Source organism: Halichoeres trimaculatus, unplaced genomic scaffold, assembly GCF_033239565.1.
Source record: "Halichoeres trimaculatus isolate MK-OKI-2021-1 unplaced genomic scaffold, fHalTri1.1 fHalTri1_scaffold_7, whole genome shotgun sequence".
Classification (NCBI taxonomy): domain Eukaryota; kingdom Metazoa; phylum Chordata; class Actinopteri; order Labriformes; family Labridae; genus Halichoeres; species Halichoeres trimaculatus.
In genome coordinates this window covers 26,903,249-26,929,706 of record NW_027437185.1, presented here as the reverse complement: position 1 = coordinate 26,929,706, position 26,458 = coordinate 26,903,249, and the positions used below count along the sequence as shown (strand labels likewise).

At 40.3% G+C, this 26,458-nt stretch overlaps 3 protein-coding genes across 3 annotated transcripts; all 3 read left to right on the top strand.

The window, feature by feature from the left end:
• The first annotated feature begins 398 nt into the window (after nt 1–398).
• Nucleotides 399–3,669, top strand: LOC141793096 (heterogeneous nuclear ribonucleoprotein A0-like). The gene is made up of 3 exons (XM_074673452.1): nt 399–1,544; nt 2,869–2,973; nt 3,462–3,669. The coding sequence occupies exon 1, from the start codon at nt 472–474 to the stop codon at nt 1,360–1,362; it is 891 nt and encodes a 296-aa protein (XP_074529553.1). The 5' UTR covers nt 399–471; the 3' UTR covers nt 1,363–1,544; nt 2,869–2,973; nt 3,462–3,669.
• Nucleotides 3,670–5,968: 2,299 nt separating this feature from the next.
• On the top strand, nt 5,969–7,603 carry LOC141793095 (heterogeneous nuclear ribonucleoprotein A0-like). The gene has a single exon (XM_074673451.1). It carries the CDS (start codon nt 6,059–6,061, stop codon nt 6,971–6,973), a length of 915 nt encoding a protein of 304 aa, XP_074529552.1. The 5' UTR covers nt 5,969–6,058; the 3' UTR covers nt 6,974–7,603.
• Nucleotides 7,604–9,939: 2,336 nt separating this feature from the next.
• On the top strand, nt 9,940–24,813 carry klhl3 (kelch-like family member 3). Its single transcript, XM_074673446.1, has 15 exons — nt 9,940–10,052; nt 14,182–14,316; nt 14,727–14,833; nt 14,916–15,037; nt 17,334–17,496; nt 17,707–17,816; nt 20,450–20,566; nt 20,928–21,077; nt 21,155–21,272; nt 21,416–21,613; nt 21,754–21,855; nt 22,197–22,325; nt 22,814–22,954; nt 23,938–24,081; nt 24,172–24,813. Exons 1-15 carry the CDS (start codon nt 10,003–10,005, stop codon nt 24,198–24,200), a joined length of 1,815 nt encoding a protein of 604 aa, XP_074529547.1. The 5' UTR covers nt 9,940–10,002; the 3' UTR covers nt 24,201–24,813.
• The last annotated feature ends 1,645 nt before the right edge of the window (nt 24,814–26,458 follow it).

Here is a 26,458-nt window from a genome sequence, read left to right as displayed (position 1 = left end):
GATGAGAATAGACAATGATACAGGGACAATTTGGGGGCAAGAAGAGGACCAAGTACCCAAAATATTTAACCTAAAAATACAATTGTTTTAGTGGCATAAAATTGCCTTTGGATCATATTAACTATTTTCAGGCTATGCTCTTTATGTACCTCACAACAAAATGGAATAAACGGTCAAAAACTGCTTCATAACAATGTTATATTTGTGAACATCACGTGCAACGAAATAATATCTCCTCACAAAAAAGAATACCTCGTTCAGAAAATCAAGGAGGTTTTAAATTTTTGTGGCAAGAGGATTTATGTTTTGTAACAAAAAACGGACCGGTCCGGAAGTGGTGCAGCTGAAATACAAGTCAGTCTGACGTCATGGCGATGCCCTTATAAAGACGACCGCGCTCCTACCTCCGCCATCTTGAGCTTTGTTCGCGGTGAGACTTCAGCCTCAAACCGTCTGATAATTTTCTCAAAAATGTCCGACCAGCTTTGCAAACTTTTCGTCGGTGGATTAAACGTCGACACCGACGACGATGGTCTGCGGAAGCATTTCGAGCAGTACGGTACGCTCACCGACTGCGTCGTCGTTGTGAACAAGCAGCTCCAGCGATCTCGTTGTTTCGGCTTTGTGACCTACTCCACGCCGGAGGAAGCTGACGCAGCCATGGGAGCAAGGCCGCACACGGTCGACGGCAGCGACGTCGAGGTAAAGCGGGCCGTGGCTAGGGAAGATGCTAACAAACCAGAAGCTCTCGCAAAAGTAAAGAAAATCTTCGTCGGGGGCCTGAAAGACGACATTGAAGAACATCACCTGAATGATTACTTCTGCCAGTACGGTCAAGTCGAGAAGGCCGAAGTCATCTCAGAGAAGGAGACCGGGAAGAAGAGGGGATTCGGCTTTGTTTACTTCACTGATCACGACGCGGCTGATAAGGCCGTTGTCGTCAAATTTCATACAGTTAATGGACACAAAGTTGAGGTAAAGAAAGCTTTGACCAAACAGGAGATGCAGGCAGCTAACAGGGGCGGTATGCCGCCAAGAGGACGCGGAAGAGGAAGGGGAAATCAAAATGGCTACGGTGGCAGGGACTATGGGGGAAACTACAACTACGGAAATGGCGGAGGCTACGGCAACTGTGGCGGCTACGGAGGTTATGGTGGGCCCTACGGTGGTGGCTACGGAGACCAGGGCAGTGGGTACGGTGGTGGAAATGGCTATAATGAGTTTGGCAGCGGTTATGGCCAACATGCTTCTGGTTATGGCCCAATGAAAGGCCCCTTCGGCGGCCAGAGAAGCGCTGCTCCCTACTCCAGAGGTGGCGGCGGCGGTGGCTACCCCAGGGGCGGCTATGGAGGCGGCTATTAAATGAGACTGCACGATGGAAAATCACACCAGCCCACAACCCCTGCCATTGGCGACCTCCAGCCAGGATCCGGAGCCAAAACCCAAATTCAGTAAACCATCGTCTGCCGTGAAACCCAACACCGGCAGTCACGGACACAGAGACCCCCCTCTAATCATAATGAAGACCTCCGAAACCCTAACAGGTAGGAAGGTCACTTCCCAGAAAGCCTGATAATAACGAGCAGCCGTTGTTGCCGTTCAACTAGGACACGTTCAGATGGAGAATAAAACAGTGATTCTTTATTATGTAGATGTCGTTAAGAGTTGAATATTTTTTTATTTGCGTTCACACCTTGATGTAGGATTGTTTTGCTGACAAGTATAATATTTGCATTTTAATTAGTTGTTTTTGGAGTAAATTCAGTGTGATTTCGATGTATGAGAAAGCATGTTGTGTTTTTTTATTAGCTGTCATGATTAGAGAAATCTTGTATACTTAATTACCTGGATCATACAGAGAAGGCGGACACGAGATACAGCAGGATCCCCTTTACTTGTTTCCTTTCCTAAGCTGTTAAAAAAAAACTCCTGATGCGTAGTTCTAGTTTCAACCTAAGTATTGTTCATTTTTCTTTACTTGTAGCAATATCTCATGTATATTGTATACTTTTATGTCTGGAGAACAAAATCTACTGTTGAAACACTTTGGTATGCTTATGTATGTTCATTTTAAATAAAACGTTATACCACTTAGTTAGTTACTTTACTTATTTAACCAGGCTTCCTCAAGTTTATTCACAGGTATTATAAGACATGGCGTCATCTTGATCTTTAGTTTCAAGGCAACTTTACCACAGTTTATTCCGTTACTGCCAGGTGGGTGAAATGAATGGATGTAGTCTACCCACAGCCAATGCATGTAGGCTTTGAAGGGTTTGACCATGTTTTTAAAGTTATCATTGCTAACTACTTTATTTTATTTGACATTTTGAATACATACATGTGGACTTGAGGGCTCTGTTATTTACCTTTGATTATTCCTACATTTAGGTGTTCTTACTCGTATTCCTGTAGGCTATCCCAGCCATAATAGCCGTAGCAGTTTGTTTGTAGGCTACATCAGGACCCTGTTGATTACCTGGGGTCGATTGTGATAGGACTCTGAAATATCTCTTTAGGATATCCGCTCCCAGCAAACTAGGTATGTAAATCAACCTGTCTTCACTCTGTGTTGCTCAACTATGTATGGTAAACTTTAATTAGATGGTGCACAAGTGAGCCATTATTTAATCTTTATCAAGTCAACTTCCACTTTAATAAAAGCTCAGTCTTTATTTAGCTAATATTAAAATGAAATCAAAAGGGGGGGTTACTGAATTTGAGTTTTAATTTAATTTAACATGGGTGGACGGGAACCCAAATTTGTTCCAACATTAAATGAATCTATGGAGCAATGAAATTGGTGTGTCATCCTGTGAACCTTGTTTTGTCCAGTAACTCACACTTTTCTTCTCCCATCTCCCCCAGGTTTCAATGATAATCTGGGTACAACATCACCCCTAAAATGATGGGGTGTTTGTCTCCATGCTGGTGAAGGAAAATCGCAAGGTGATGGTGCCTTCTCCCTCTCAGGTGAAGTCACATTTTACAGAAGGTTGTAAGTGAACTCTGCTTGGGCAAACATGGTTGTATTTTGAAGATATTGATATTGATTACACTGCCTGAATCGAGGCCAGTATACAACGGCCGCACAAATTACTTCTCAGAAAGATGGAAGATGAAAGCTGACACACTATGCACACTATGGACTAGTGCCTACATCAAATCAATGTATCGTTGTACATCTGTTAAAGGGTCAAACCTTACCTTCAACCTAAACCTTAAAATTCTGTACATATATCAGCCTAATTATGATCCATGTTGATTATTTTTGTGTGAATGTGTATATAAAAGTTGCTGTTGAGGAGGTGTGGAGTTAATCTTGTAACATTTTAAGTTAGCTTTACGAATCACAACCAAATGAGCTTTTGACGATTACCTTGGATTTGCTTGAAGTTTTGTTAACATGGGAGTCTGCTGATCACCCTGCTTCAAAAATTTTACTGGTATTCTTTCCACAGAAACGAAGCTAGATGTCTGGTGCTCTGGAGCTGCTGTTACACTTGTGCATGACCTAGGAAGTTGTTTGGGAATTTAAAATTGTGTTTATTTTCTCTTACCTTCTTCAGGAATATCGTGGTTGACCCATGACCTCACAGAAAGGAAACGGCTGTTATGATGGCCATACTTGTTTTAATCTTTAATAAATTATCTATTTTTATACACAAACTCACTTGTTATGTTACATTTTTACATTTTTGAAAATGCAGTTCTGTGTTCCTTTTTGGAAATCAATCACTTGGGGTGAAAATATAGTAGCAGAGACTGTTGGTTAATACAGTGCTATAAATCTAAATGGTGCTTTATTAAAGTACTATTTAATGAAATGCTAAGGTTTTTGAAATACTGTAATGACAACATGACTGACTTATTTTACATCAATGACCTATGCCATGGACATGACCAGATGAGTCAGGGCATCAAAATTGGTCACAGGTGTATTTAGGTGCTTTGGACACGTTGCACAAGAGGATTTTTAATCCTTGAACACAAGCACTGATATAAGGTGTCTTGAGAAGTGCTTTACATATAAGCCAAATAGTTAAATTTAGGTAACCAAAAAATCAAGAAGAGGACAGATTCAATTGAATTATTGAGAGATCTAAATGGATAATAAAGCATAAAAGCAGTATTTCAAACAGACTGAAAAATTGAGTTTCAAGTAGTAATCTAATGAAACTTGGCAGGTCAGTTAAGTATGTTAAGAGAGTTTCACACGGAACGTGCAGCTGGTGTAAGGTTTCACACAAGTTCCAATCTTCATTAGAACTGGAAAGAGAAGGTTGGCATCTGAGGAGCGGAGACTGCTGACAGGTGTGGAGAGGGAGCAAGTCATTGAGATATAGAACCTGGCTATGGAGAGGAATTAAGGCCTGATGGACATTGGACTGAACAGGTTATGAAATAGTAGAAATCCTGTGCAGGAGATTAATTCAGTGGTGGACTATGACAATGCTCTCTAGAGTGAGGCTTTCAACAAACTGAACTGTTGGTGATGAAGTCATAGCTGAGTTCACACATGAGGGGTAACTCTTGGGTCCTGTCTTGCAGCTTGCTGCAATTCCATAAGTTGTGAGGAACCTTGATTCAGAGAGATTCCATAGACTACAGGTGCCATCATACCTGATAATGTTAAATCAAACATTTTTTCTGTCTGTAATTTTTCAGCCACGATAAGCCTGTCAGCACAACTGACTCTTTACTGTAATGAAGGAAAGTGGCAGATTTGTGGCTTCATAACCATTCAAAACAGGGCCAAAGTGTTGCAAATGATCAAGACACCATCTGATATGATGTTTAGCTTCTGGGCTTGAATCTACTCATGGGGTACAGAGTAAAATTAACTCTTCTGTATACATGGCATTTGATGAGATATGTCAACACTCTAGTGTTTAAAGGGGCAAGTAAAGCTCCACTGCGAATTGAAAAAAGATGAATCAATTTGGCCTGCTATGACCTTCACATCTATTTCGCTTATCTATTCAGCTGAAGAAACATCACTGTCAGTAACTGTAATAATGTTAAAATGAACTTTTTGTTCGTTTACTGATCAATTATTAATTCTGCAGTCTAAGCTTCAGGACTATGTATCTATTCATGCTCACGTCAATTTAGAAATAAAGTTATAGTTGCTTCTAGGATGAATATATTTCTAAAGACGACAATCTATTGAAAGGAGCTGTTGGGTGGACTGTTAAAGGTACACAGCTGTTGTAGTATTGTTATGTCCTGATTCTCTTCGTCTTCACTGGTAATTTAAACATTTACTGGAATTGAGATCAGTGAGTGCTTAAGCAACATATACTCCACAGAGACGTTAGTCATGGCGATTGCCTTCAAAGTCATTCCGTTCGCTCAAGACCAGCTCGACCAGTTCCTGCCCTCTGAAGTCATGATTAAACAACTAGAGGGCACATCTCCGGCGCTTATCAGACACGCTTATGTTCGAAGAACAATGACACAGACGGCTAAATGTCGGCAAATTGCTTGAAGTTCTTGCTTGTGTACGTTTTTCGTGTATAACACAGATGTTGAATCGGGAAATGCTCAAACTTTTGTCCCAGTCGCTGCTGGTTTTATCTGTATTCTGTTCATTTCCTATTTAGCTACAATGCTAGCCTTTAGCTTAACGATGCCTGTTGTATTCAAAGAACACATGGACAATACAGGTGAAACGACAATGAATGATACGTCCACATATCAATCGTCAATAGTCGTTTATTTTGAAGCTACCACGTAACACTTGGAGGGCTTATGCAAAAATGTGTTTATTTGATGAGGTTTGTGCTAAACCGGATCACAGTTGAAAACGCCAAAACGTTTGTAAATCATGCTTCCCTGTCTTCTCAATAGTTGAACGTAGGATTTTCGACACCACTTGAAGGTAGCATTGACGGGATTGGTTTAGGATCCACTGAGGGTGTTGAATTATTCAAGATGACCAATCAGTGACCGATACGTCTTACGAAGGCAAGTGTGCCAAACGGCCCGCCCAGAGACCGTTCATTGAAGAAGAGGGACAGTCTCGATTCTCCCTCCTCCTTGAAGAAATCAAATCATGTCGGCGAAACTGTGTAAGCTTTTCGTCGGGGGGCTGAACGTTGAGACCACTGATGATGGCCTCCGCGCGCATTTCGAACAGTTCGGTACGCTCAGCGACTGTGTTGTGGTCCAGAACCAGCAGCTGGCGCGGTCCCGCTGCTTCGGCTTTATCACCTACTCGACGCCGGAGGAGGCCGACGCAGCAATGGCGGCTAAGCCACATGTCGTTGACGGCAAAAACGTGGAGTTGAAAATGGCCATTGCGCGAGAGGATGCCCAGAATCCGGACATCGTCGCCAATGTTAAGAAAATATTCGTCGGCGGCGTTAAAGACCACATCGAGGCTGAAAATCTGACTGAGTACTTCTGCCAGTTCGGCGCGGTGGAGAAGGCCGAAATCATCTCCGACAAGCAGACCGGCAGAAAGAGAGGCTTTGGCTTTGTCTTCTTTGAGGACACCGACTCCGCCACCAAAGCGGTCCTGGCCAAATACCACACTATTAACGGGAACAAGGTGGAGGTGAAGAAGGCTCTGACCAAACAAGAGATGAACACTGGTGGAGGAAGAGGAGGAGGCCGGGGTCGAGGTAGAGGGATGCAGGGCTATGGCGGCGGAAGAGGAGGTGGTGGCTACGGAGGAGGCTACGGCGGTAACTACGGAGGCGGAGGCTATGGCTACGGCGGGGGTTACAACGGCAATGGCGGAGGAGGTGGAGGATACGGGGGTTATGGGGGATACGACGACTACGACAACCAGATGGGTGGGTATAGCAATGGTGACTTTGGAGATGGCTACGGACAGCAGCACTCCAATTATGGTGCTATGAAGGGGAGCAACTACACCTTCAGAAGCGGAGGTCCCTACAACAGAGGCGGCGGAGGGGGCTACGGCAGGGGTGGCGGTGGCGGTGGATATGGCGGTGGCTATTAATCCCTCCATCTAAGTTTTTTGAAATGTTCATGGGGAAATGATTACAGCGAACTTGAATGCACACTCATTACTCACAAACACAGGTTGGGGCCGAGGGTTCTTTGTTGAGTTCAGTTGAGGGGAGCAGAGCCCATCACCCTCGCGGAATGAATGAGACTGTCCCCTTGGGATCCCCCCTCCACATTCGGTCTCCATCTGTCCTCTTATTCCACACATCATGGACTTTAATGCTAAGAATTGTGAACTATTGTATCGTACTTTTGTTATGTTGGGGATGGACTTATTTTGAAACGTTTGTAAAATGTCGGTCACTGCTTTTCTTCAGTTTGTCTTACAAACCAGCCACACGTGTCTGTTATTTTTTTTTCATCATGAACTCAGGGTTTTAAGTGAAGTGGGTGGCAGAGTCGGGCAGCATGGGGCTAAACTGTGTGACTTTCTTGATCTGTAAAACACGTGACAAAGTATTTTTGGAGAACTGTCCCGGCCTGTTTTGTGACCTGTAATTATTTTCTTCCCGTCCCATTACTGGCTTTTTTATTTAAGACAGATTAACAGAAATCCAAGTGTTCAGTTCACCCCGTTGTGTTATTCTGCTTTTATTAAAGTTTTTAATGTTTTGAAAATCAATCTTATCTCGTAGTATTGTTTCATATCTTTTGGGATTATCTTCAACTGATACCACTGTGCTGGATGAGGTTCCTGAATTAACCACCAGGAGGGAGTGTCTTCCTCAAAGTCCTGCATTTCCAGTTGATCAGCCATTTTATACCAGCCAAGAATCACTGGGTGGGTGAACCTGAAATTGTTCACAACCATAAAAAAAGTCTTACCTGCTTAGGTACACTTAAATTTGGGTCAAAACTGCAAAAAAAAATTACACATTAGCATATAAACTACATTTCTAGAAAGGAATCCGGTTGATAAGAAAACCCAGTCAAAGTGAAATTTCTCTGCAATTTTGTCCTCAAATCCAGGCAAGGTTTCACTTCCTCTAGCATCTCATCGAATTCTTCATTGAAATAAGACCTCAGATGGAATATGTCCTCGTAACATCTTTAGTAGATAATTCCAGGTGTACTGCAGCAGTTTTTGTTGGGAAAAGTAGGCCTGCTGAAACAATTGCAGAGTTATGGATCAGTGAGTGTTTATTCTGCTTATATCTTTGCATGCATTACCCTCAGTTAACATTACCTAGAACATTTTTTAAATAGATTTGCAGAATATCTACCATTAATAGAAAGGGTACAGGTAATTAAAAAGAGATAGAAGTGCCCCAAACTGGTAAATTGATTTATTAGTTTCTGTTTCCTCTTGTGTAACAATAACCAAACGTGGTTATCTGGAATATGAGAGAGGGCACAGTTTTGGCGCCAGACCTTCCTGTTAAGTTGTCCTCCTGAGTAAACGTTTACTGTTAGCCCCGTTTACCTCTCTCTTTGCACAGTGTGTATGTTCTTTTCCCAAATTATCTGCGTGACATTGATAATTAAAAAGTATTCAGCAAATAAAATGGAACATAAAAGGAATACTAATATACAATCTCTACATTGTTTTTTCCCTGCAAACCTGCCCTTAAAATCAACCCATAATGCAGTTTGAACCTCAGTGTAGCTCTCTCATGGTTAATTACCACAAAAAATATATTTTTAAAAATCACTGAATCTAAAATGACATTCACTGATCACCTCAAGTGTTGTGTGACCTACTTTTTCTTGACTCCTAATGCAGACACACACAAAATGCAAAAGGTGTTTTAAGTTTTTTTTTCCTTCCTTGCCTTTCAAACAAATCCCACAGAGGAATCAAGCTTGTCAGTTTCAGATTCTGTTTTTGTTATGCAAATTAGAAAGCAGAAAGCATTGTCTGTGTTGGAAATTTCTTGTGATCATGAAAGCTTGCGAGATTGACTGATTAGAACTCAAAAACAAACATCTCAGTCTTTCATCTTTTGCAGAGATATGAATTCAGATATAAATTTTGATTGGGGAAATCGGGACAAAGTTCAGGAAAACCCTGAAAATACCTTTCAAATTATCTAAGGAATAATATCCTGATAATAGAAAAAATGCTCTTAATATGTAACTAGTATACATAACTTCTTCAAGTATATAATCACGGAGGAAATTACTTTGAAATCTAATGACCCTTTAAAATTACATGGATCTAGACAGTGTTAATATATACACAAAATAATATAAATCTATCAACAATATAAGAATTATTATTCTGCACTGAGAAATATACAAACATGTCATTCTGAAAAAAACTATAGAGTTAAATGCAAGAAGAAAAATAAGAAGGAAAAAAATAAACAAACAAAACACTCAAATAAGCAGAAATTGTTTTATAAAACAATGTCATTTGAAAAAAAAAAAGTTTCTTTTGCTGTTGTGTTCATTTCATGTTTTAATAATTTTGTGTTCCTCGTTGAAAAATGACCATTAGACTCATCATAGAAAATGCAGTAAGACATATTATAGCTAATTGTGTCAGATTTTTTTTCTTCCAGCTTTAATTCTAATGATCAGTGCCAGTTAAAACTTTACAAAGAGTGTACAAAGTATACAGTCTAGTTTAATTGCATGTACATCCATGATTTCTTTTATGTATAAAAAACCTTTCTGTTGACAGAAAAATGAAACCTTAGGTCGGTATGATCAGATAACAAAACTTTTTAAAGCAAAAAATTGAAAGATATTTGGTCAAATTTGACCGGAACGTAGGGAAAAAAATATTATATATAACACAGACTTTAGAGAAATGCTTTGTTTGTTAATGACTCAACTGTGCGAGTGTGAGTTCTTTTCTTTTTGAGAAAGAATGTGTGTTTTGTAGTGAAACATGATGTTTATTTAAATAAAATGGGAAGAATTGATTTCGACACACATACATTTGGAAGACCCTCATGTCGATATGATGAAATCGGCAACTGATGACAATGCTACTTTATATGGTCACATGGTTTGCCTGTTGTGTGATCCGTCTTCCAAACAGACGATCTTCGTTGGGCTAACTGCACAGCGCTCATGCCTGCTGTAGAGTCTGACTCCGTGAGGATGGACGGTGTGTCGTTGGGGTGAGTTGGCTTGGCAGCGACAGGGATTACTCTGTAAAGCTGTGATTCATGCTGTCTCTACATCTGTCGGATAACATTGACTACACATGATCCGCCAGTTATTAACCCAACACGGAAAGCCAAACAGCTTTCTGTTAGCATCACAGGCTAGCCCTGTTGACTAGTTAGCTTGGCTTGGTTAGCTAGCACCTTTGGCTGAACAGCTGAGGCAGTTATACTGTAGGTTAGGAAGAAGACTGGACTTTTGGGACGTGACATCGTGTGGTAGCTCTTACAAAGTTAGCCGTTAAAGATATGGCCCATAAAATAGGCTATTTTTGAGCTTTGATCAATGAATTATGATGACTAGCAGTGCTAAGAGCTAGCCAGCCTGTCAACCATATAAAACCCAAATATAGACAAAACAGCCTTTTTTTTTTCTCTGAAATGAGAAATTTGTACGTTTGATTAAGTTTCTAGGGGAATGTTGTAATATTTCAACGTTAGCCCTATTTGGGAGCAGAAATTCCGTATTAATACACACGTTATTTAAATAAAGATATAATAAAAACTTAGGGTTCACTGGCAGGGGCGAGTTACTACTACAAATATCTAATGAAGTGAGTCCTACCGTTCTTATCTACTTTGAACTGTCATATTTGGTATGTCGACTTTTTGCAGCATACAGCAGCACACGTCTCTGGCATAGTGTCAAAGGCTCTCCTTTAAATCAGGGGTCTGCAACCTTTACTTTCATAGGAGCCATTTTGCCTCAGATCACCTGAATTAAAGTCAGTCCAAAACCACAAAATCTAGATTAAGCGGTTTGAAAAATGAATGAATAAAGACTATAAGTGTATGAAATTCCAAACGTAGTTAAATCGAGAGAATAATTATTTAAATTATATGTTTTTTCAATTTGTCTAAACAAATTGTACAATCGTACGTGATCTTTTAGTTTTATATATATATATATATATATATATATATATATATATATATATATATATATATATATATATATATCAATTTGCTAAAAAATCAAAAGAAAAAAAAGAAAGGCAATTTCAAATATCTCGAACTTCCACTGGGAAATGGGCGATGTGGTCTTTGCGCACATCCAGTGGTGGGTGTGCTGATGACCTTTTGGCGGGGACCCCACTTGATGGACTTCCATCACATGATTACCTCTTCTTAGCTTGCTGGAGGCTCCTTGATGTCCCTCTCTGCCTTCTGAAAAATTAAAAGCTTTGCAGACCTGCTTGTAGAGCAGCCAGGCGTTGATCTCAGTGAGGATGATGGTGTGCCAGAAGATGTAGGTGTACCAGCGGCGAGATTTCATGGGGAGCTTGTACTTGCCTGAAATGAGTAAAAAAAATCTACACCTCTCATGTGTTCATTGGAGGTTTGGGTGGTTTCGTCCTGACATTGAATCTTCTGCACCGGTTCTGGATCTGACAATCCAAATTCAGATTTTACTTATATTCCATTAACATTCCCTTGGTACACATCTATGTCACAGAGCATGCCAGAGATTCCTGCTCTCATCCACACTCTGAAATCCCATGGACGTTACTTGCCTCTCATGTATTGTTTGCTGCTGAATTTCCCCCTAAAAGTAATCATCATCTCCCCTCAGAGGTGTCTTCCTCCTACATAAATTTCTGTTTAAATGACTCAAGCCATGGTCTGAGTTTCCAGAGTTTGCCTTTCTTTCCGGTTCAGTCATTGTCAAGTTGTTTACAAAATGTAATGATGCCAACAAAGACTGGAATCTGTTTCGTGGCATTACATCAGAAACAAGGGCATATGGGGTGTCTGTCTCCCAGTACCTACAGACTCTAGACATTTGCACTTGACCCATATTCGAGTACATCCCAATCACTTTTTCAGTTTCATTTGTGAAGTTGTTTATAGATGTTCCCTTCTTTTGAAAGCTGTTCTCATTTGTGTTGTTGGTGAGAGCCTGAATCCTGTCTTCAGACACAAACTTCTGGGAGTACTCAAGAGGTGTGTGGAGGGACACTGAATTATTGGTGATGTCAAGAGCAGAAAAATTAGTATTTGTACAGATGAATTCTTTTCTCATCTTGGGCTGGGGTGGTTTTCTTTGTCCACATCACCACCATTTTCATCTCCCTCCTCTTCACTTGTGTCAGTGTCTGACTCCATCTCAAAATTACTGTCACCATTTGAGAGGGCATCAACCACATCCTGCACAGAGTCTTACAGGGTGTCAAGAACACCTTTCTTTGCTGTTGGCATTTTGAAATAGAAAAAGTAAAGCAAACTGATAAAGAATAGAGTAAGTGATATGAGTGTAAAGTAAAATTAATTTATTTCCTCCAGGCTAAGTAGTTTTAATTAAAATCTGTCCTAACCTTACTTTCTTGCTCCATCAAATTCACACAATAGTGTCTGGTTAGCCTTTTATGCTCTCTACTAATCACACTAAAAGGGACACACTTCAAATCCCTACCTGCCCTGAACGATGCAACAAAACGATCCCCTGAAATCATGCAGAACCTGTTTCTACCTATGGTAACGTAACAAGCAGGGAGCAAAATACAAAGCTCAGAAAAATTACAGGTTCAGTCAGTGAGTATTTATTCACCTTTTCATTTATTACTAATAAAAGTCAGGGATATATTTTTCATATACTGTAACCAGAATAATAGTAAACATCAAAGACATTATTCTTCTGCAGTCATGGAAAAAATACTTCCCTTGTTATCTTTAATTTAATAAAAACTTAAGGTACATTTATTTGGACAGATATTATGATAACAACAAAAATAGCTCATACAAATTTAATTTAAGAGCTGAAACCTCACCATGGTTTTCTTGGTTATAACCAAAATCACTTATGTTTTACATTAATAGCTATGGTATTGTACTGCTAAAAACAGTGCTCTTTGGCACTCTATGTTTTTTTCTGTCTGTTTCAGTCACACAGGAGTTAGTACTTGATTGCATAACCATTGTTTTTGATGACCGCAGCCATGCGTCTTGGCATGCTCTCCCCCAGCTTCTGACACTGTTCTGCTGTCACAGCAGCCCATTCCTGTAGCAAAAATTCAAACAGATCTGCTTTGTTTTGGGGCTTGTGGCTCTCTGTTTGGAGTTTGATGACTTTCCACAGGTTTTCAGATGTATTTAGATCTGGTGATTGAGCTGGCCAAGGCATGGTTCGAATATCTTGGATCTCCATCCAGGCTTTAAACAGTAGAAAAAGGCTGTAAATCCTTCCCTGGGTAAAAAGATCAAAGTTTTAAACTTTTTTTTTAACTCTGCACTTGCCATCTGTTAATTCTTGAACTTATTTAAAGTTCTTGTTTTTTAAAGCTCTGCATTGCCATAGTCCTCTACCTTTGAATCTTTATTTGTTTGTTCCAGTCAGATTGATTGTGTAAGGAACATCCTTAAGTGTCTCTGTTAATTATGCTTTATCTAACAGTGTGGGTGATTTTATAAAGTAACGTTTGTGAATGGAGTAGTTAAAGGTGAAACACTAACATACACTTTCTCCAGTTTCATTTTGGTGCTTGTAACCAGAGTGAGGAAGTGGGTTTCAGGTGAGAAGATTTACAGAGTGTCTAAATTTACCCTTTTCACTGCAAGTACTCCCAGTGGGAGCTGTATTCGTCTGTAACACGACTTCATAATGAGATGACACAAAAATGAATACGACGTGCACTCAGGGAAAAGTAAAAAGTGAGTAGCATGTTTGAGCAGATTCAGAGGCTGCAGATCACCACAACAGGCATTTTATTTACTAACTTGTTGATCATATTCCTGTTTACTACTACTACTAACATGTGAAAAACAAATCAGGCATTTGTTACAAGGAAAGCTTTGGTTAGTAGTAGACTTAGCCAGGTGAGTCTGCATTCCAAGGAGATGTGACAGTCTTCACTCCCCACTGGTTTGACACAGATTGTAACACACCAAAGCAGATTAGCATGAAGAACCTGGGATTATAAAGGCTGACAGGTTTGTGTTTAGTTTTAACTGGCAGTGATGCCTTCAGGAGCCGCTCTATGGAGACACACAGGATGTTTCCCAACATGTTAACTTAAAGCAGTGTTTATAAAGGTTAAACTGCTAGCTTAACTCCACTTCACTCACACTACATCTTATCTCTTCCCAGTCTGGTGGCCACACCGGCCTCGCCACGTCCAAACTGCACGACAGACCTGGAGGAGGACTCGGTAAATGGAGGGATGCTCACATACAACCAGACGCACATGAGAAAGGCTTTCCAGCTCATGAACGAACTGAGGAGGTGAGCTGCAGACACCGTTGAATCGTGTAGTGAATCAATTCAAGCTCAAAACAAACGTATGCGGTGATACATCAGCACTGATCCGCCTCCTCTATTATACATCCAAGGGGTCGGCCTTTTGCTGGCTTGGAGTCCTAAAAAAACATCCTCCATGTCTCATACTGTGCCATAAAACCTCCAAATGCATCTAATCTGTACTTTCATGGCAATTTAACAGTAATCCCTGACAATAACACTTCCTTTGGCAGCCTTTGATGGCAGCAGTCCTGTCTGTACTTGGCTTTTAAGGTGCCTCCTTCTGCGTTGGCTCCTTTTTTGTTTTAACACAGTGATATTAATTTTTTTTATATTGTCAGAAACACACAAATAAAGTCTGATCATTTTCCACTCTGTTGCTTCTCACACTTCAGTAAAAAGATGCTCTGTGACGTCCAGCTGGTGGCGGGTCGAGTCGAGGTGCCAGCTCATCGGGTGGTCCTGGCGTCCTGTAGCCCTTACTTCTGTGCCATGTTTACAGGTTCATTAACTCCCATGCACAGCTGCTTTGGTGTGTTTTATTCTGTGACATTGTAGCCTGATGATGTGTGCATGTTTTATAGGTGACATGAGTGAGAGCAAAGCCCAGCAGGTGGAGATCAGAGAGGTGGACGGAGAGACGCTGAGGAAACTGGTTGATTATATCTACACAGCTGAGATAGAAGTCACAGAGGACAATGTCCAGGTGAGAATACATGAAGAGGGGAGTAGCAAAGTGTTTTTCTGGATTTAATGTACACTTTTACCCTTCTTCGTTCCGTTATAGAATTGTTTATCATGAGTCTGTATTCCTCAGCATTCTGAAACCCAAGTTTTATTTTAGAGTTTCAGTTATGTTGCTTTCCCCCTAGCTCTCACTCATAAAACTTTAAATGCCAACAGAAGCTTATTTTGTAGCTGCTGTTGTGACCAGTTTGGTGCATAGTTCCTTTGTTTCAAGCAGAAGTCAGGAGAAAAACTTAACAAGCTGATATTAAAAGCTCACAACAAATCTCTTCTGGCAAAGTGCACAATCAGGTCTTTATTCCAAATACAAGAGAAGGAAAGTGTGTTTGTAGCCGTATAAGCTTGATTTTCACTTTGACTGCGACTAGCTATCCCATTGTTTCGGATCACGGCGACATGAAGCTCTTTTTCTTGTGATTGTCAACATGTAGAAAACATGTAATTTAATACTTGTGTGTGTGTTTTTGTAAGTATCAGATGAGTCTGCCTAGGGAGCAGATGTTTATTACCAGGACGAAAGAGCTGCCAGTGTTTTTGAGCACTTCACTGTGAAAGCCCCGGACTGAGGCCTTGTTCAACTTGTTGACATAAACTTTTAGTAGCTGCATGGCTCTGGCTCAGGCTTGGATAAATGCTACAGGATCGAGCTTCAAGCAGGAAACTTCCTCTGATTATTAGCACAGGAAGTCTGCATGGAGAGAGGCAGGAAATCCTCCCACTGTTAGCAGCGTGCCCGCCTCATCGGCTCCCTTGAATGCATGTTTTGACTGTTTTTCTGTTTTTCAGTAAAGGGTTTTACTTTTACTCTTCCATTTCTGAGAAGTGTTTGTTTTGCTTGTACAGTTTCAGTGTTGTTAGCGATGTGTTTGTGAGGGTGCCACAGCTGCCTGATGCTCCTTTTTTCAAGACATATGGCGTCAAGAGAGCTGTGTACAGACAACACGGGAGACAGTAACAATACACACAGATATATGACTGAGAGATGACAAAGAGCTGCTGGAGACAAGCTGCATCTCGCTGACCTAGTTAAGAAGAGAGATTTTGCACAGGGACTCAGAGCATCATGCTCTGACTGCACATCTGTTTTGCTGATGAAAACGTCCATTGTGGCAAAAATGTAACATTGACCTGCAAAACAAATCACATCATAAATCAAAAACTTTATTAACAAATCATCATCCAAGATTTGAGCTTTATCCACAACTTATTTTATGTGGAAATTTGCAAATTTGTGCTCAGACAGTCCAAAGATAGGTTTATTTAAATAATATTTTGATATTACAGACGTTTAACATGTCTGACCACCAATGAAATACAAATAGAGGTTTTCAGACTTTGAGATCCAAGTACATTAGAATCAGTCAGTTGTCTTATATTTTCATTGCACCTCTGATACCAATCAAATACAGAGATTTGTGCAGACACAAATGCACACCATTTAAAAAATATGTTTAAACATGTGTAATTGAAATGAAATTTAAGCATTGAATTGGCAAAATGATTCTTAATAGTTAACATGGATAGATAAATAAAATGGGTAAGGATTAAGGCTTAAGAATAGAATAGAATAGAATAGAACTTTATTGCCATTGTAACAAGTACAACAAAATTGAAGTCACAGCAGTAATCAAGAAAACAAAAGTAAAAAAGTGTATTGAAAGTGCAAAAAGGTCCACAAGAAAATAGATGATGACACCTTGTCCATCATTGTCCAGTTCAGCCAGCCTCTACCTCCACAGGGTCCAGGAAGACATCAGGCCTTACACCAGTTAGCATTGACATGCTACAGGCTGCAAAGAGCTGATTTCACATGTAAACAATGCAGCTATGGTTACATGTAGGATCTCCAGACAAACACAAGAGCAAAAGTAGTAATAATATCGCTGAAGCCACAAAAAGTTTGGTGTCCATGACCAACAAATGAGCCATACAAAGTAATGATCCACTCCAATCACAAAGATGACGAAAAAGAGACAACAAATTACAAGAAATGGACAAAGAAGAGAGCTGTTGCAAAAGGCAGTCATAGCCAACAGGGCAGCGCCTAGCAAAGTAAAATAAAAAGTGAAGTTAAATAAAAACACAAAAAATATCAGGATGCTGAAATAATGAAAGTATTGTTTAAAAATATATGAGTCAATGATAAAAAAAAGAAATTTAAAGTCATGAAATTATAAAAGCCAGACCAGCACACTTCTTTCGTTTCTTTAAACAAACTGAAGTTTCAGAGTAACGTATGTCTCATGTCACTTCAGGTTTTGCTGCCAGCAGCCAGTCTCCTCCAGCTGATGGATGTCCGTCAGGTCTGTTGTGAGTTCCTTCAGTCTCAGCTTCACCCCACCAACTGTCTGGGCATCAGAGGCTTCGCTGACCTGCACACATGCACGCAGCTTCTGAACCAGGCCCACGCATATGCCGGTAAGTTCCTCCTCCTCATCCTCATCACCAGAAATCCCTGAGTCATCTTTGCCACTGTGTATTTTTGAAACGTGTGGTAGGTGGAGGTTATGCAACAGCTGGTTTAACTAGCTGTGGAAAATGGTGCTTTTTGTTCAAAGAGTCTGAAAAGTCATGATTCTTTGTTTTTTGGTGCTGTTGTGTGTAACCCTGTGTGTTTGTGTCTCTCAGAGCAGCATTTCACTGAGGTGGTGCAAGGAGAGGAGTTTTTGGGGCTTTCTCTGCAGCAAGTGTGCAGCCTCATCGCCAGCGACAAACTCACTGTTTCCACGGAGGAGAAGGTCAGCACACACACACACAACTACCACCTCTTTCTACAGAGCAGTTCCTCTTTTAGTCAGAGATAAAAGTATTTGTAAGGATAACTTCATGAAGGATTTTACTGGAGAACAAAACAAAGAGAGTGAATGATAAGATTGTGGAATTCTTGAGACTGTCACAGACTCCTGGCATCTGATTGGCCCTCTGTGGCGGAGGACATATTCCAAAGGATGTCAGCTGTTAGTCTGTCAGCAGAGAGAGTCTGCAGGAGCATCTGTGTGTCATCGCTCTGTCAGAGCAGCACAGGCGTCAAGGTGACTGCTGCCTCCATCAGACAGACACACAGAGGGCTGTCATCTCATCTGCTCATTGTCAGTGGCTGCAGCTTGAGGCACAAACACAATCAAATGAATTAATAGAGACATTTCCTTACATAAATATTCCTTAAACTAGCCTCAGTGTAGAATTTGTGGTTTCGTTGAAGAATAATGTGACAAACCAGACAGGTTACAAAAAATCATGGCCAGATACTTTATTATTATGGTGCCTACAGTGTTTGATCAAGTTTTCTGAAAGGCCAGAAATAAATTTAGTGTGAAAAATACATTTCTTATGTGAAACTTCAGAGTAAGGAGTGGGTAAAGCGCTTTTCCTCTAGGCTTTAGGCTTTTCTCTAAGGGGCAACATCAGGGTTAGAAAAATGAGGCCTAGGCAGGAGTGTTAAAAGTTGCTGTTCATTGAGAATCCGCATGAGGCTGGCTGCAGAAAGACCATGTACACTTCAAGCCCCCCCCCCCCCCCCCCCCCCCCCCCCCCCCCAAAAAAAAAAAAAAAAAAAAAAAAAAAAAACAAACAGACTTTTACAGCATTAAAAAGCCTATTTACTGCCTGGTTCAAACACCAGCTTAGCATGTGACTGACAAGCTCAAAGCTCATGTCATATCTAATGTGGCTGCGTCCATGGATTGGCTTCATTTCACGGTATCAGGAACAGATGGGTGACATGACGGAGAATACTTTTTACTTTTTACATTTTATGCTTTGCCCAATGTCACATCATGGCCTGAGATCCATCATTTCATGACTTCATCTTCTGTCTCTAAATGCTTTATTTACACTTAACTACATTTGGACTGTGTAAATGCTTAAATAAATCTAGAGCTCTGTAAATTCTTCTGAAATTCAAGACTTCTCACAGGTGACTTAATTAAATTAATGTATTTATGATGTGAGAATGTGTTTCATGAACATCAAAACTTAAAAATATACACAAGGCGACGCAACACTAAATAAGAACTTTGACACAGTGCAGAAAAGGCAAAAAGTGGAGCTACAGAATATTTCAGAATGTAGTACTAAGATTATTTGGGGGTAAAACAAGGGTGGGTAAAAATATTGATGAATCAATGCATCTAAATATTTCCTTGCCCAATTCAATATCGAGTCAGCAAATCTTCTGAATCAATTCAACTCCTGGCAAGTGAGGAGGACTGTGTGTGTTTTTTGTGTTGTATGGATGAGGGCCACCAGAGACCAAACAACAACAAAATGGCAGCCAAAGCTGCAGCAACAGTATAAAGCCAGATCCTTCGGCTTTAAAGTCTGACGTTTAGGTTGTTTTATTGCTCCTAAACGTGAGGTGACATACCACATATTTTCACATGGGGCATGAAATTGTGAATCGAAACATTTAAATCAATATTGAATCGAATCGAAGGGATATCGAACCCAATTCCGACCTAAAGAATCGAAAACAAAATCGAAATTGAATCGAATCGTGAGGTTCTCTGCAATACCCAGCCCTAGGGTAAAAACGTTTGTAGGCCAAACTGTCTTTAAAACATTATAAAAGCAAGTTGCCAGATCCATAACATGAAAAGTTCCCTGACACTTTTTCCCATATTGCCCCCTAATGTAGAACATTTTCCTTAAGAAGAAGTCGAGTTTGCTGATGTTTAAGCAGACAACAATATCATGGATGTATCTGATGACAGCAATTTTTTTCGAGAAACATCAAAGATTTTAAAACATTCTAACTTTCACCAGGTTTGAAAACCTGCATCACGTTTAGTTTGAACATCCTGCATTGTGACTTGTTACCCATGTTTAAAACATGAAGAAGCATTGAACAGCTGTTCATTGTCAGAGGAAGGTTTCATGTGTGGTTTCACACCTGGATCAGAAGAAAGTCCAGAGAGTCATTAAGTGCTCGTTCTTGCTGCCCTTTGTGCACATCGGGGGACTCTCAGTCTCCTTTTTTGTGCTGATAAAGCTGTTCAAGTTTTCAGGAGGGGAGAAGCTTAAAAGGGGCCAATGAAATTGGGGCACTCGATTAAGAATTGGAAAACACGCAAAACAAAGGTCTGACACCTCTGGAGTGCTGACATCCTGCTGGGAGCAGCTGGGAGTGACCCAAGATTGAATTTGACTCTGAACAGAGTGTGAAGATACTGACGGTGCAGTTCGAGGCTTTGATCGTCTGAGTCGTTAGACGTGTGAAATCGATTAACATCATCTTTGTAAAGCACATTTCCCCACATAGTGGTTCAACATCAAACCAGACACCCTAAAATAAACCCTTTCTTTATGGATTCTTCTATACAGCTCTCATGTTTCCTCACTGATGTCCAACTCTTCTCTGCACCCCTCTCAGGTTTTTGAGGCCATGATATCCTGGATAAAGTACGACAAGCCGGCTCGTCTGGAGCACATGCCCAAACTGATGGAGCATGTCAGGCTTCCTCTGCTGTCCAGGGATTACCTGGTACAGGTATGAATCATTCTCTGTTTCTTCAGACATCTGTCACATTTCTTTTCTTTCATGAAGGACACTGGAAGACCTGAATCATTGTTTCTGTAAATAAATGAAAAAGATGATTGCTGCTAACCTACAAACCCTGAAGTGACTGCAAATCAAAGCAACTGCATCTCTGCTGAAGTTTAAAATCACACACTGGAGCTGTGTTATGCAGCACACTTTGTTTGAATTGAACTACTTTTAAGAAGTAGCAGGAGATTTTTGTTTATAAGACATCAGATCTTAAGAAGGTGAAAAAATACAGGTTTTCTGTCACTTTAAGTACAGAGAGTAAACGGACAATAACAAAATGATATGATTGATGTGTTTCCAGATTGTGGAGGAGGAGGCTTTAATTAAGAACAACAACACCTGTAAAGATTTCCTCATAGAGGCCATGAAGTATCACCTCTTGCCAGCCGACCAGCGGCACCTCATAAAGACAGACCGAACCCGACCGAGGACTCCGATCAGCATCCCTAAAGTATGCATGTTTAAACCACATGAAATGTTGTGTTTAAGTCACATGTGTTATTGACATCTCGCTGTGTTCGTCTTCAGGTCATGATCGTTGTAGGCGGTCAGGCTCCTAAAGCAATCCGCAGTGTCGAGTGTTACGACTTCCAGGAGGATCGATGGTACCAAGTGGCCGACCTGCCATCGAGGCGATGTCGAGCAGGTCAGTGCGTGAATATAACCCTGAATTTATTTCCACGTTTGCTTCACGGTAAACTGAAGCAAAACACAAACTCCAGTGTGTTTAAACTGGTATTTAAACACCATTTCATCTCTGCTACACGTCTCCCTCTGTGTGTGTCTCAGGCGTGGTTTCCATGGGAGGTCGTGTGTTTGCAGTCGGAGGGTTTAACAGTTCACTGCGCGAGCGCACGGTGGATGTCTACGACAGTGCCAGAGACCAGTGGAGCGCAGTGGCGAGCATGCAGGAGAGACGCAGCACCCTGGGAGCTGCTGTGTTGACAGATTTACTATATGCAGTGGGAGGATTTAACGGAAGTATAGGTACACAAACACACACACACACACACACTGACCAAACATGCACCACTCCACGACACATACAGGAAATGTGTTTTGGGTTTGTTCTGTAACAGGTATTTATAATGAGCACACAATGTTCTCTGTGTGTTTCTCTCCTTCAGGTCTGTCCACAGTGGAAGCTTTCAATTACAAATCAAACGAGTGGATGTACGTGGCCTCCATGAACACACGACGCAGCAGTGTGGGAGTCGGGGTGGTCGATGGTGAGAGTGAAGTGTTTGTGTCACAGAAGTGGGCTTACCAGTGAATGTCATGAGTATAGCAACTTTTATTTGGGACTTTTATTGGTTTTACTGAGCAGTATGCACATTTGAACTGTACCATCCCCTTTCTTATTCCTTTTATTTGTTTTATTTTTTTATTGTTTTATTGTTTATTGTTCATTTGTTTTTATTACTTTTATTGTTCAATTGTTTTTATCATGTCTGCCTTTTTACTGTAAAGCACTTTGGTAGGCTGTTGGCTGCTTAAATGTGCTATATAAATAAATGAATAAAGCTGACGTGTTTTAAATGGTGATATGTGTTTGTTTGTGTGTGTACAGGTAAGCTGTATGCAGTTGGAGGTTATGACGGAGCATCTCGTCAGTGTCTCAGCACGGTGGAAGAGTATGACCCGGTGGCTGATCAGTGGTGTTACGTTGCTGACATGAGCACACGGCGCAGTGGAGCAGGTAAACGCACACAGACGCACACAAAACTGAAACTTAAATACAAACCAGTGCAGAAAAAAAGTGTGGTTCTCTAAAAATAAAAAAAATCTTGGGTATTCACTTTTAAATGGAGATTCTTGTTTTTGTTTAAGTAAAGTTTCTTTATAGCATAGATAGCACTCTGTATATTAATTTGTTAGTATATATATTGATTATTTGTGTAAGCACAGCAGATTCAACACAGTGTAATATGATGCATATGCACACGAGTTAATGATTCAGAATGAAGCTTTTACCATCCATGCCAGTTGACTCAACAGCATCACCTAGTGGACTCTTTTTGTAACTGTAGATGCCAAGACCCCAGAAAAACACGACTATAATATTTAATCACTATAACAGTTAAGTCCCAAAAATCAATCAAGACAAGTTTCACCCTCATGTTTTCAAAAAAAGTAATCGAGAGTTTTGAAATACGTCATTCTGTGTGTTACCTTCTCTCTGATCAGGTGTAGGTGTGCTGGGCGGTCACCTGTACGCAGCAGGAGGACATGACGGTCCTCTGGTGAGGAAGAGTGTGGAGGTGTATGAACCACAGACCAACACCTGGAGACCGGCCTGTGATATGAACATGTGCCGAAGAAACGCAGGTGAGGCTACCAGCAGCATCATTACACCCGCTAAGGAGGTTATGTTTTTGGGAGAGTTTGTCTGTCTGTGAACAACATAACTCAAAAAGTAACCAACAGATCTTGATGACATTTTCAGGAAGTGTTCAAAATGGGATAAGGAAGAAGTGATTGAATTCTAGAGGTGATCTGGATCACTGACTGGATCCAGGACTTTTTTTAAGGATTCTTTGTCATTGTGAGATTGGGCCGGTTTTACCATATGTGTATATAACTCCACAATAAATGGTCGGATTGCTTTGCAAAACAATACACAACAAGGTCACCATCATTTCTGACGGATATTAAAGTACAATCCAGCTCCTGGGAATATTCTGGATACTAAGATCTGGAACGTGAAATATGTACTGGATCATCATAATTTTCAACACTGTCAGGAAACAAATTATCGTACAAACCTGCAACTAACATCAAATTGTAGCAGACAGTCTGCTGAGAGGGAGTATAACATTAAAGTAGGACTAAAGTGCTCTCTGAGTGCTTTTCCAGTTCATTCATAAAACCTTGATGGCTTACATGAGTATTAAAAGACAAAAAGTAGAGACCTGCATCGTTGGTAAGGAGTGAAAAGAATCTGTAAATGGTAAGAAAAATTGTTTTATGATCTGAATGTAAATGTCTGTCTTATTTTGAGAAACTTGACGGACATTTTTTCTCACTCTTTATAAGCAATACATAAAACACTTCTTTGGTTTCCATTTTTGCAATTTGCACCTGTGGCGTTAGTTTTGTTTCTCGTTAACATGTTGTCAAAAACATCTTAAAATCATGATCTGAACACAATGTGATCTACTTCTTCTCTGCTCGTGTCAGAATTTAAAGAAATGTAAAATGTGTGTCATGAAGGTTGTTTTTAAATTTTAATTAAACTCTGAACTTTCCAAGCATTAAACTTTCATGAATAACCAAGTGTGTAATTAGATGTTTCCCTTTCTTTCCCCAAGGTGTGTGTGCCATCAATGGGCTGCTCTACGTAATCGGAGGAGACGACGGCTCCTGTAACCTCTCCTCTGTCGAGTTTTACAACCCAGCCACAGACAAGTGGAGCCTCATTCCCACAAACATGAGCAACGGACGCAGCTATGCAGGCGAGTCTAATTCACAGCACATTTCATCAGCATCACAGAGAGGAGGAAATGCTTCATTTTGTTTTTTAACCTTCTCTTTCGTCATTGCAGGAGTCGCAGTGATCGACAAGCCGCTATGACCCGGAGCCTCTCTCGGGGTGGGATTTGTGTCGGCAGCTGTTTTTACAGAGACTCACACCGACGTCTGAAGCTCTACAAGCACATGGAGGCAGGCCTTCCGCTCTCGTCTGAAAAAACGGAAGAAATCTTGAATTTTGGGCGTCTAATGTCCAAAACATTTCTACTCACGAGAGCCTAACTTAAGGAAACCGTTGCACTACTTAGAAGCAATATCCATAAAGTGAAGTGGGCTTATTAGAAACTTTGTCTTGGTTGAAATCGCCAAGCATGGACTAAGCAGCTGTATCAGCTGACGTAAGACTGACATCGCCTGGAAAAAGTGATGACGAGGGGCCAAACAGAGAGTTTTATCTGCTGCACATCATGGGAGCCATTTTTCTGAACTTTTAAGACTTTTTTCTCTGAAATCAGCGTAAAGCAACAATTTCTTGACTGATTTTTTTGGGGGTAAAGTTTTTGAGAATATCAATCTGATCACTGTACAGAAGTCTTCAGAGATGTGAGGAGAATCTGCGTCCTCAACATGAAGACCATGATGTAAAGAGCAACAGATGGTTGACAGAATGTAAAAATGATCGTTATATGCAAATCAGCTATTTAATATTTTAGAGATGTTAGGTTTTTGGAAACCACTGCTGTGGCCGTACACTCAGGCTGGTTGATCCGACTCGACACAGTCAGACTTGATTCTGTTGTGGACACACTACTGATGCACTGCTCATTGCACTGACTGAGAGGACATCTGTCTTTCTAACTGATCTCTGCTGTTTCTTCCTGATCGCACACATCAGAGCATTTAAAATTAACAATTTGAGACTCATCGTGTCATCCAGAATTTTATAAAAGTGCCAGTTGGGTGTTTTTATCTCTTATTAACCAACTAAAAACCTTTTTTTTTTTTGGTTTATTGTCTAACGCGCTGTAGGAATTCAACTGTAAGGCTAAAATGTAAAACATGTCGGTTCAGGTTTTTTTATTTGTTTTTGAACAGTTGATTTCACTTTTATTCAAATCAAAGTCAGCTCTTGATTCATTTTCTGCTGTTCCACTTGTGCTTTTCTCACGTTCAGTCAGCTGACAGTGGATATATTTTAGCTGTAGTTCTAATGTTGACTGACTGGTGCCATAGCTTTGAAGTACAGAGATATATAGATTTATGAAACCTGTTTTCAGATGACCTCGTGCTTTTTTGCCCCTGATCTTCCAGAAATCATGAAGAGATGGAAGCTTCTGGATGTAATAACAAAAATGACATAAAGAATCTCATAAAAACATGTTGTTTGGTGTTTTAACTCAACTTACAACTTGTGTGTCCTTTGAAAGTCTTTGTTTTGTTTAACAGTTTCCTTGGCTAAATCAAAAATGAGGCATGCAAACATCCATATCCGTTGTGAGCACACATTGAAATCAAGCTTCGTTGTCATACTAGCACATGTTTACACTTGGGTATTGTGAAATTTCACCCTCTAGATCCTGTTTTTAGCTCATTTCTTTTAACAAACTCTAAGTACATTTAGCAAAACAGTCTTAATGTCCAGCACAACACCATAGCTCACTTGCAAAAGCTCATATCTCCCCCAAACTGTTCACTAATGCTTCAAAACTACAATCCTTTCTTGTATAAAAACAGTCTGTGTCCCCAAAATGCATGGTCCCTTTGGCGTTGTGGAAGCACTGCAAGTCAAAATGTTCGGATGTTTCGTTACTGTGGCAGAGGACCACTGAAATATCCCTCATGTCTACCTCTGTCGTAGCCCAGTCCTTCATTGACAAAGCTTACTCTACTTTTTTTCGTCTGGCTAACAAAATAAAATTGTGTAAAGCTCTGGAAAAAAAAATACAGCTTGAGCAGCCTTCAAGATTTGACATCATACACTGCACTCATACTGCCAAGGAAATTGTATCTATTATTATCCACACACATAAAGTAACTTCCCTACATCAGCATAAAAAGAAAATGTATACAGCATGACCCCCCCACCACACACCCTTCCTCTTTTTTTTTCTTCCTCTTTCATGAGAAAGCAGTTGCCCTTGTTCATTTTCTTGGCCAGGTGACACCACACCCAGAAATTTTACTGGTCCTGATCAAGCAACAATGCAATTTTTGTGGGGGGTATAATTTTAGAAAAAATAAAATTAAAAAGAACAGTTTTTTTGAAAGCTAAGATCCCTTTAAAACAATGTTTAAACATTTTCAAATATTTTTTTCATTTTTTTTTTTTCCAAGTATTACACATGTGACGTGCAAATGAGA